Genomic DNA, 12,236 nt, shown 5'->3' on the forward strand with positions numbered 1-12,236 from the left:
TATGTGGCTGCGACCGCAGGTATTCGGCGGTCGAATCAGCTTCCACTGCTATGGTGACCCTAGGAGGGGCTCTGCTTTTTCCAAGCAGCGACTGTCCCACTGGGTGGTGGAGGCCATCACCCAGGCGTATAAAGGAAGTGGGCACCCCCCTGCCATCCGGGGTGAGGTGCCACTCCACCAGAGCTGTCTCGACATCCTGGGCAGCCTCGCGGGGCATTCCCCTGAAAGATGTCTGCGAGGCAGCGTCATATACATCACCTAGTACCTTCTCCAGGTTCTACCGGGTGAATGTTGCCACTCCCCAGCCGTTGGCTGTGATCCTGTCACCTAGACATATAGGGAAGTGGGCACCCCCTGCTATCCGGGGTGAGGTGCCACTCCACCAGAGCTGTCTCGCCATCCTGGGCAGCCTCGCAGGGCATTCCCCTGGAAGATGTCTGCAAGGCAGCGTCATGGACATCACCTAGTACCTTCTCCAGGTTCTACCGGGTGTATGTTGCCACTCCCCAGCCGTTGGCTGTGGTCCTGTTGCTCGACTCTGCTGCTTCCTCTCAGTAAGGTAAGTGCTGGAGTTCTTCGTGACTTTGTTGGTATTTTTTCATCCAGTGCTTGAAAGCACCGTCTAGCGGTAAGTAAGGATGAAATAGAACGAAAGTTACGTATGTAACTACGGTTCTATGAATCACTGGATGACCGCTAGACCGTTCTGTCACTCAGAATCCTCGTGCTCTCGCGAGAAGATTGTGTAGAACAGTTTCCCTGATCCAATACGAACGTTGCGGCCTCTGGAGGGCTCGCAGCTCCGACTATGTTGCAAGGCCAACGGCACGGAACAGGATTAAGCACTTAATTCAAGCTTTGGTTTCCTTACACACAACTACCTGCGAGCGAGAAGATGAAAGGAACAGTTTCCCTGACCCCACCGGAAGATATAGACTATCCGGGGGTCATCGGGGTCACGAGGTGACAATGTTGGTATTATTCCTCGACCTGCGCGTGCGCGAGATGGATCATCTAGTGCTTGAAAGCACCGTCTAGCGGTCATCCAGTGATTCATAGAACCGTAGTTACATACGTAACTTTCGATTATGTGGGTATTGTGATTTTGTAAGTAATTCGATATAACGATTTCTTGCAATTTCTTTTGGTTATTATTTTTTTTTTAACTGGACCATGGAAAACAGTTGAATCACAGTCTAATTCACTTTGAGCTTTCCAAGTTTAATTTCAAGTTTAAATTCCTAAATCTTAACATTAACTTAATGACTGCAGGGGCAGCCAATAGAGAAAATAAATACAAATGTGCCCTTTTAGTGTATAGCCCCTGTAAACTGCACACAGACAGATTAAGAAATGAATGCCACTTAGGCTACTTTTAAACAATAAATAAAAGGTAAATTAAATAGATCAGTGCAAGTTTTCTTAAAATAAGGGCTGTCAATAGATTTTAAAACATTGTGAAATTCATGATTCTAAATTTATCGCGATTAAAAGTTTGCTTTTATTTTCAAGACTACATCTTATAAATTAACGAGTAATCACTTCAGACAGTGTGTATTTTAGACACTGCTGTTTTTTTTATTCTCTCTCGCCGTCATACGAGGAATGCGAGACACAATGGTGCCCCTCTAGGGGTAAGCCATTCGAATCACCTCAGTCAGCCCACTGTCTTCAACTACCGGCAACCCAAACTGCTACAGAGTTGGCCAACGTTCTTCCAGACGTGCGATTTAAACTATTGAGGTGCAGCATAAATTTCGGAACTAACGTCTGACATGTTTGCAGTCCAACATGTTAGCCTTTGTATTCCTACTTAGTTATTATGTATGAAGCTGAGCTTCTAGCTGTAAGGAACTCACGAATAGAATGCATTGCGCAATATGTAGGATTATAAGCGGCAACATTTTATACAATAATTAAAAGCAGGCTAGACAAAAAAAAATTTGAGGCAGCGTGGCGATTAAAAAATCGTCACACACAAGAATCGCGATTTGTAACTGAATCGATTTTTTTTTGGTTAAAACGCAAATGTCCTGTTTAAGGGTCATTTAAGCAATATAGCACGAGTGGGAGTGGGGTAGGTAAGGGATAATCCCACGGGTGGTGTTCGGCCGTAGCCATCGAGGCCGAAGGCCGAGTGGCGTAGGCAACAACACCCGTGGGATTATCCCTTACCTACCCCACTCCCACTCGTGCTATATTGCTGGAACGTCTCTCGTCCAATCAGAAACAGCTAAATTACGCGCTAGAACCCAATTGTTTTATAATTGTATATTTTGTATGTAATTTATCAGATTTCTATCAATTTTTACTAACTTTGCAACCCCCTCCCCCCTAGACACACAAGTTGGTTTTCAACATTCACCTAAAAAAACTGTCTCATTTGAAGACATTACAATATTGCTGCAGGACATCTTTCACATTAATTGTTGTATGCAGCCCTTACCACCCTGGGCTAAAAACTGCTGGGACAATTAAAGGGGCCCAAAATGTATTTTGTTAAAGAGGACATATTATGCTTTTCTGGTTTTCCCCTTTTCTTTAATGTGTTATATGGCTTTTTGTGCAGGTAAACGGTCTGCAAACTCGCAAAGCCCAAAGCACACTCAGAAGGAGCAACTCTCCCACAGAAACTATTTTTCTCAGCTGCCTGAAACGTTTTGTTGGAATTCCATCCCTTTTCCTTTGTTACAAGAGGACGTAACACAATCCTTATTGCCTGCCTAGGTGACAGATTGATCAGAGCACATTGGGTTCATTGGGAGGGTGGGCTTATAGACACAGGAGCTCTAACAGAGCATTTCAGCCAGAGGGTGAAAGAGAGAGAAAAATTATGTGTTTTTGGAACATTGAAGCATGTAAATTTATTCAAGTAGACCCAGAAATGTAATTATGAACATTGAAAATGAGCACAATAGGTCGTCTTTAAGAGGCTGGAGAGAGCCTGAAGTTAATAAATTCTTTCCCCATGCTAATTTTATACAGTACACAGCCACATTTTAATTTAAGAGATCACGCTTGTCAATACAGTCTCTTTAAATGGTGCATGTATGAAAGTTATAGAAGTCTTACAGACTTACAGATGTCATCATGTTTATGGTCCATACAGTAACTGAAACCTCCTTCACTTTCCATTGTATAATATCTATAGGCATGTCAAAACAATATATATTTCAAGCAGGCAATGACTAACAGACCATTGTTAGTTTATAACATGTTTCAAGGGAAACCGTCTTTTGGAAAAAGGTATAATTTGTATCTTTGCCATTTGCCAATTTTTCCAAGCATTGTTTGTTTTAAGATATTTTTTTTATTTAATCGTAGAGTCAGCTGGCTGCATGGAAACAAAGAAAATACAATGAAAATACATGGATCAGTATGGCGGCATTATGCAAAATAAATACACTGGTTTTGACAGATGCCATTTAATTCAAGTAACATCTGACACTGACATTGTTAGATTTCAACTTTGTTGACTGCCTACTAAAACAGGCAAATCAGGATTCTGACATACATAAATACATACGTGAAATCCACTCTGCACACTAAACAGGATTGCTCTATGCAGGACAGAGAACAACCCTACTGTGAGCAGAGAGATCATAGTGCTCCTACGGTGCAGTCAGTGACAGCCTTTTGCCAGACCTGGTTCATCAGTTGCCAGAATGTCTAAATTCTTGATGAATTCCAATTGACTGCAAATTGTTTAAGACCTATGGTTAGTACAGGCATACACAGCATCAGTCATTTATTTGTTTAAAGTTCACAGGTGCAAAGTTCCAGTACTCTGGAGATCTGAAGATAAACAAAGCCAGTGACGATGGCAGCAACAGTTTACATGAACCAGGTTTAAGCGAAGTCTGGTCTACATTATTAGGCTTACAGGCACAGGTATGCTCCTCTGTCCTTCATTCATACAGTACAATATGCCTTTGAGTTAAGGCCACCCAACTGGCCTTCTAAAGAGAGCCTTCTAAGGTCGCAGGTTAGAGTGAGACTGTAGCAGCAGAAACATTAATTCACATGAGAGAGAACGTTTGCCAACAGTGGGGTAATGTCAACTTCAAATGAGTCAGTGAGTCACAAAGTGAGAGTGAGATGATGTCCTACAGAGACGTGCAGTGAGGGGGAACACTAGAAGCTAGGTGACACTACACAGAAAACGTTCCTTTGATTGTGGTAATATGCTACTCTACGGCATCATTTGGATCATGGCATGGATGACAAGAGCTTTGGCAAGCATCTGTAGGTACCAACAACGCCAGACCACAGAGGCACATGTTAAGGGTATGGTGAATCCAGCCCATTCCCACAAAGCTATTTTCAATTGCAACTTGCCTCCATGCTGAAATATCCCTAACTCATAAGTGTCCAGAGGGAGGAACTGCTCTGCTCTTATCAGCTGCAGGCATCCACAGCCATCCCCATTAGTCCCAACCACATCAAGTGGGCTTGACACGGTGGAAATCAGCTACAATACAAACAGTGCCATGGAGCAATATTGAGGCTTTCTTTTGAACGTGCTACAGAAATGAGCTACAGTAGCACAGTGAAAGTGGAACAAACCCAAGGGGCCAAATAGAAGAAGCCACGTCTTAATGAAATGAGAACTGCAGGCTCCTTTATGTGGGAAGAGATCAGAGTACAGTATGAGGTCAGCTCGATGACCACAACAAAGAGGATGTAATATATCCAGAAGCTGCTGCTGGGGTCAAAGTGCAAATGGGCGCTGGCCTCTGCCCACCCTCCGTGACGGAGAGGAGGGCGCATCCTTCCTAGCTGGCACCAGCCTCGTCTGTGTTGTCCATCCCATCTGAAGTGGCATCCAGAGCCCCTCTTGCCCGCCAGATCTTTACAGTCCGATCACTGCCAAAACACAAGGCCATGATGTTAATTCTGATTCCTACTGATAATAATCTACTAATAATCCTCAAACCCTATCAGATCCATGATGTTAATGCTGATTCATACTGATAATAATCTACTAATAATCCTAAAACCCATTCTTTCTTTATTTCTTTATTTCAGACTCCAAGTTCCATATAAAGTAACAGACATACAATTATAAAAAAATATATAGAGAAAAACAAAAATACACACATAATACAATGCATTAAAAAGTATGAAGACTTTTGTGCCAATGTCTTAAGTTCGAGGTAAATCGATAACAGCTCTTTAGAGGGTTGACCAGAGCCTCTACTATGCAGTCCTCAGACTTGTCCAGTCGACACATGAAACCATACATCAATTTTCTCAAGAGCGCCTCACAAGTTGGTACGTGCTTAGAAACAAACCACTGACTAGCACTACGCCACCTAGGCACATGAAGCAGCAATCTAAAAGCATCATTGTAAGCTACTTTCAGTCTCTGCATACTCCTTTTCCTGTAATTAGACCACAAATGAGCAGTGTACATTGGTGTTATGTAGGTTCTAAACAGGGAACATTTAACTGAATCTGAGCACATAGAAAACCTTCTTAATAAAATATTTGGCCTGAGAATATATTTTGCAGCGCTGTCGATATACAGTATATCGTTGTCATCAGTCCAATCATCAGAAATGACATGGCCCAGATATCTTATTTCCTCACGGGCACCAAGGGGACTGCCAGATAGATTAAAGGTAGGGAAGGTTCATTTCCTATCCTGATTACTTCTGACTATCATTATGTGGCTTTTCTTTGCATTATATTTAATATCATGGTCTATGCCATACTTAGAGCACACCCTCAGCATCTGTTGCAGCCCAGCACTATATGGGCTGAGTAAGACCAAATCATCTGCGTACATCAGATGATTGACAATAGATTCCCCTACAAGACAGCCTGTATTTGTCTTATTCAGCTGGCTTGATAAGTCGTCCATATAAACATTAAACAAAAATGGAGATAAAATTCCTCCTTGTCGAACTCCGTTGCCAACATAGAACCGAGCCGATACAACATTGTCCCATTTAACATGAAAAGTTTGATTGTCATACCAGAACACCAAAATCCTCACAAGAGGTTTAGGGACACCTCTCGCTAGCAGCTTCATAAACAGTTTTTCATGACAAATTCTATCGAAAGCTTTGGAAGCATCAATAAAACATAAAAATACAGATGAATTAAGACTTTTGTACCTAGAGACAATCTCCTTCAGAGCATAGATACAGAGATCAGTACCATGGATCCATTCAGATCCATGATGTTAATAAGAGTGGCATGGACATTGGAATGTGGAGAAATATATTTAAGTCTATGTAATTTGGAGGTAATGTGAAATGTGTTGGAGGTAGTATGAAATGTATTGGAGGTCAAATGATATGTATTGGAGATCATATGAAATTAATTGGAGGTCATATGATATGTATTAAAGGTCATTTAAAATGTATTGGAGATCATATGAAATGTATTGGAGGTCATATGAAATGTATTGGAGGTCATATGAAATGTATTGGAGATCATATGAAATGTATTGGAGGTCATATGAAATGTATTGGAGGTCATATGAAATGTATTGGAGGTCATATGAAATGTATTGGAGGTCATATGAAATGTATTGGAGGTCAAATGAAATGTATTGGAGGTCATATGAAATGTATTGGAGGTCATATGAAATGTATTGGAGGTCAAATGAAATGTATTGGAGGTCAAATGCAATTAATTGGAGGTCATATGAAATGTATTGGAGGTCAAATGATATGTATTGAATGTTATATGAAATGTTTTGAAGGTAATATGAAATGCTTCTGTCTGTTTGTGTTTGTGCTCCCACTCACTCAGAGGCTGTGAACAGAAGGCTGCTGTTGGTGGAGATGCCGTTGATGGGGCTCTCGTGCCCCTTCAGTTCACCCAGCGGTGCCAGGGTGTCCGAGTGCCACAGCTTCAGCACGCCCCCTCGACAGCCACTCAGCAGTGCTGGAGACCCGGGCACCACCCCGAGGGCACACACCCAGTCACGGTGGGCATTGGGCACCTGCTGTGGCCACACAACACAACACCAGCACAGATACTGTCAACATGAGCACATAGGGTTGACCACAGGAAACATACACAAACAGGCTCCTCATCAGTGCAGTCTTTCTGCTAAGTGTAGACAACGCAAACAATATGGAGGAACGAGAGTCTCCAATGATGGGAAATGGTCCAGTGGTCAAACCATGGCACCATACCTGATACTCTTTCTATCTAAAGTTTTACATTTGGATAGGAGAATCCCAGAGCAAACGGTCTGTCTCTCTCTCTCTCTTTCTTACCTGCAGTAGATCCTTCCGGGCCAGATCCCACTTCTTAATGCCGTTGTCCCTGGAGCCGCTGAAGAGACAGTCCCCCTGCACCACTAAGGACTCGATGCCGTCGTAGTGAGGCGGCTCAAAGTTGTGTGTGGGACTGAGGTTGCCCTGGGAGCCTTCCGTCACATCAAACATCTGGAGAACAGCAAACATCAAGTCACATCAAACATCTGGAGAACAGCAAACATCAAGTCACATCAAACATCTGGAGAACAGCAAACATCAAGGCAGATGCAGCAGTGAGAAGTCAAATCAATCAGCACAGACAGACTCACACCACACACACACACACAGACAGACTCACACCACACACACACACCCAGACAGACTCACACCACACACACACACCCAGACAGACCCACACCACACACACACACACCCAGACAGAACCACACCACACACACCCAGACAGACCCACACCACACACACCTTGATGTAATGATCTTTAGATCCACTGAAGACCAGGTCCTGAGCATTACTAGTCTGGTCCACTGTCAGACACATAACTGGACCTAAGTGACCAGTAAGCTTTCCTGTAGAGACAAACCTAGGGAAACGAGTGAGAGATGAGGAGATGGAGATTGAGAATTGGAAAAAGAAAAAAATAAAGAAATCGATGAAGAGATGGTTGTGTGTTAACCTCCTCAGGTCCCACATGCGCACAGAGTTCCCTGCCGCGGCGTACAGCACCGAGCCCGTGGGGTTGAGGGCGATCTGGTTAATCTGGTTCTCGCCCGCGGGGATGGAGACCGTTCTGTTGGTGTTGGCTGCACAGACATCACTGGTGCTAACCTGACCAGAGGACCTGTGAAGGACACACACACACACACAGACATCACTGGTGCTAACCTGACCAGAGGACCTGTGAAGGACACACACACAGACATCACTGGTGCTAACCTGACCAGAGGACCTGTGAAGGACACACACACACACACACAGACATCACTGGTGCTAACCTGACCAGAGGACCTGTGAAGGACACACACACACACACACAGACATCACTGATGCTAACCTGACCAGAGGACCTGTGAAGGACACACACACAGACACACAGACATCACTGATGCTAACCTGACCAGAGGACCTGTGAAGGACACACACACAGACATCACTGGTGCTAACCTGACCAGAGGACCTGTGAAGGACACACACACACACACACAGACATCACTGGTGCTAACCTGACCAGAGGACCTGTGAAGGACACACACACACACACACAGACATCACTGGTGCTAACCTGACCAGAGGACCTGTGAAGGACACACACACACACACACAGACATCACTGGTGCTAACCTGACCAGAGGACCTGTGAAGGACACACACACAGACATCACTGGTGCTAACCTGACCAGAGGACATGTGAAGGACACAGACACAGACATCACTGGTGCTAACCTGACCGGAGGACCTGTGAAGGACACACACACACACACAGACATCACTGGTGCTAACCTGACCAGAGGACCTGTGAAGGACACACACACACACACAGACATCACTGGTGCTAACCTGACCAGAGGACCTGTGAAGGACACAGCCCTCTCAGCTCTCAGCAGATGAAAAATCCCATTAAACTGTTTTCCATGATTTGGACAGTGTTGTCGAGGATGACCCCCAACATAGTATTGCTGGGGGTCAATAGAAACCGCAAACGCAAAAAGTATTTTCTGGCTCATATATGACTGGGACAGAGAAGAATTATTTTTAATTAGTTTTCTTATTCTACCCCGTACCCTGTAGTGTAAATAATTGCCACCATCAACATAGTATTCTGTTCCATTACTTATCCTTGTAATACCTACGAGCACACTCTTTACCCACTAAGCTGTTCTACAATACTTAAATTTTCTCTCCCCACCTTCCACTATTAATTTGGTATGCATCATGTATATACCATGTTATATTTGAATGTATAGCATTAATTCACCACATGTATGCTAACATGCTCATCCTAATACGTGTATGAATTCCTCTGCCATGTTTCTGATTGCCCTGTCCCCTTTTGTCACAGGTAGAGGCCCCTCCCCCTTGCTCTTGCTCTTGCTCTACAGGGGTTCAGGCTCTGGGCTCTGTAAAGTGGCTAGAGACCATTTTATTGTTTTGGCGCTATATAAATAAAACTGAATTGAGTATCTAGCAATACTAGTTTCATCATTTGACTCACGTCAGCGTGCGGATGCACTTGGCCGAGTCCCGGATGTCCCACACCTTGATGTAGGAGGTGGAGACGGTGAACACCAGGCTGGAGCTGTAGCGCACCGACACCACGTTGTTGGGGTGGCCGCTCAGAGACATGATCTCCTGTCCGGTCACCAGGTTCCACACCTTACACGTCCGATCTGTCACGTCACACAAAACCCACCACTGCAGTCACTCTTTCTGCATCATCAATGCAGCTCTCTTGTCTTCAAATATAAAAGACTTTAAATGATGTGTAGATATGTATGTGTCCACCAGAGGGACGAGTGTTTTCACTACAGTGCGGAGTGAGTCTGCGTGACAGAAAGAGACTCATGTGTAGATATGTATGTGTCCACTAGAGGGAGGAGCATGTAGATATGTATGTGTCCACTAGAGGGAGTGAGTGCGCGGGACAGACACAGACTAATGTGTAGATATGTATGTTTCCACTAAGGGGAGGAGTGTGTAGATATGTATGTGTCCACTAGAGGGAGTGAGTCTGTGGGACAGACACAGACTGATGTGTAGAGATGTATGTGTCCACTAGAGAGAGTGTGTGTGTGGGACAGACAGAGACTGACCCTTGGATCCGGTGAACAGGAGGTCATCAGTGGAGTCCACACACAGGACGGCTTTACTGTGGCCCTCTGCCATGTGCACACACTGCAGGGTCCCTGAGCGACTGCTCTTTGGTACTGGCACTGGGACAATTACACCTCTGGAACACACGCACACGCACACGCACACGCAGACACAGACACAGACACAGACACAGACACAGACACAGACACACAGACACACAGACACACAGACACACATTTCAATTTCTTTAAAATCCTGTCGTCTAGCACCACAGCATTTATTTCCATTTTTCCAGCATGCTGCATAGGACGATACCATGGTAATCAGAACTGAACAAGAATTACAGACATAATACACAAATGCATGCATGAATGCTTTTGGACCTTATACAGCCGTTCTTCCACATGCAGCGAAATCAAATGAAGGCAATGATGAAAATATGAATGAGTAGAGCGATCCTTCCCTATCTTAACATAGTCAGTTTCCAGTCACATGACCATAACATTACAACTCTTCAAATAACTCTTACAGTACCATGACCAACATGAGCAGCCACACACACACACACACACACACACACACTAGCACACACACACACACACCTCAACCATGACTAACATGAGAAGCCACACACACACACAACACACACACACACCTCAACCATTACAAACATGAGCAGCCATACACACAAACACACCAGGTCTTTACTAAACTCTTACAGTTGGACTGGATTTTCACTAGGATTAGTACAGCCCATCTTTAGACAAGATTTGTCTGTCACTGATACTTAGCTTAAAATGTCAGCTTGACTAACTGCTCAAACGCCTTGACACACACAGTTGAATCCATCTCTACTACTCTTATGGTATGAGCAGTCTCATGCATCTCCCCCACCCTCAGTATTGTAAAACTGATCACCACATCCTCTGGATGCTGGGTGTGACTGCTCTTTGGATGGCATTGTGTGGGTTGGAGCATTTGGAACCTGTAAATATCATCTCATAAGGATTGAGAGGAGAAGAGTCTTTAATTTAAAGAGTTTATATATTTCACATGGTACTTAAGCAAAAGACTTCAGTTAAACGGTCAATGTTCTTCATTCAAGAACCATTCAATGTACAAAGGACTCTTTTTCTTTAATGTCCATGTGGGCATACCCCTGTGGCTCTTAAATGGGCATATTTGTTCCCTCTTTTCAGCTGAAGATAACGTGACATTCAGGACAGGACTTGGGTGCTTATTAAACACGGCACCATTTGCTGATTGATTGAGCCAGACAGCATGTTTCCCCAAAAGGGGCTAATCATTAGGGGAACACTCTGGTCAGTCCCTGTGAACACAGACCTGAATGCTGAGTCATCTCAGGTAGAATACAGATAACACAGACCTTAATGCTGAGTCATCTCAGGTAGAATACAGATAACACAGACCTTAATGCTGAGTCAAATAGAATACAGATAACATATGCACAGAGCATCTGTTGAATCAGTATTAAACTCCATTTGCACAGAGCATCTGTTGAATCAGTATTAAACTCCATTTGCACAGAGCATCTGTTGAATCAGTATTAAACTCCATTTGCACAGAGCATCTGTTGAATCAGTATTAAACTCCATTTGCACAGAGCATCTTTTGAATCAGTATTAAACTCCATTTGCACAGAGCATCTGTTGAATCAGTATTAAACTCCTTATGCACAGAGCATCTGTTAGCCTTGAATCAGTATTAATCTCTATGCACAGAGCATCTGTTAACCTTGAATCAGTATTAAACTCCATATGCACAGAGCATCTGTAAACCTGCCATGATGGCTATTTAATGTTGCAGTGCAGAGGTACTGGCAGCTTGGTGGCCACTGATGCTTACTGTTTGATTTCCTTGCTCTTAACCCTGTCAGTCAGGGCTTGTCCCTTGTCATAAGTCTTCTGCCGGGTGAGTGGGGAAGGTTCTGTGACTCTTTTCTGAGGTTCTGGCCCTGATGGAGGTCTGTAGCCAGGACTGTCATGTTTTAAGTTCCCCAAGTGAGGATCACACACAGACAAACAGAAACATAAAGCAAATATAAAGGAAACAGAACCAGCATAACACCAAATCACACAAAATCAAAAAACATAAAACAGAACCGATAAAACACACACACACACACACACACACACACACACACACACACACACACACACACAGTTA

The 12,236-nt window shown here is 43.8% G+C and overlaps 1 protein-coding gene across 5 annotated transcripts in view; it reads right to left on the minus strand.

Annotated features, from left to right (window-relative positions):
• Nucleotides 1-2,854: 2,854 nt before the first annotated feature.
• The window catches only part of kif21a (kinesin family member 21A), a 40,143-nt gene continuing 30,761 nt past the window's right edge, over nt 2,855-12,236 (minus strand). For 2 of the 5 annotated variants that reach the window (XM_080841933.1, XM_080841932.1), the window contains 8 exons: nt 11,916-12,047; nt 10,049-10,185; nt 9,451-9,625; nt 7,915-8,079; nt 7,704-7,821; nt 7,239-7,409; nt 6,762-6,961; nt 2,856-4,866 (listed from right to left, as the gene is read on the minus strand). In XM_080841933.1, coding sequence (XP_080698059.1) covers nt 4,776-4,866; nt 6,762-6,961; nt 7,239-7,409; nt 7,704-7,821; nt 7,915-8,079; nt 9,451-9,625; nt 10,049-10,185; nt 11,916-12,047 — 1,189 coding nt within the window. In that variant the 3' untranslated portion in view covers nt 2,856-4,775. The other 3 variants (XM_080841934.1, XM_080841935.1, XM_080841936.1) reach the window with 3 other exon arrangements.

The sequence above is a fragment of the Sprattus sprattus genome, assembly GCF_963457725.1.
Source record: "Sprattus sprattus genome assembly, chromosome: 7".
NCBI classification, from domain to species: Eukaryota; Metazoa; Chordata; class Actinopteri; order Clupeiformes; family Clupeidae; genus Sprattus; species Sprattus sprattus.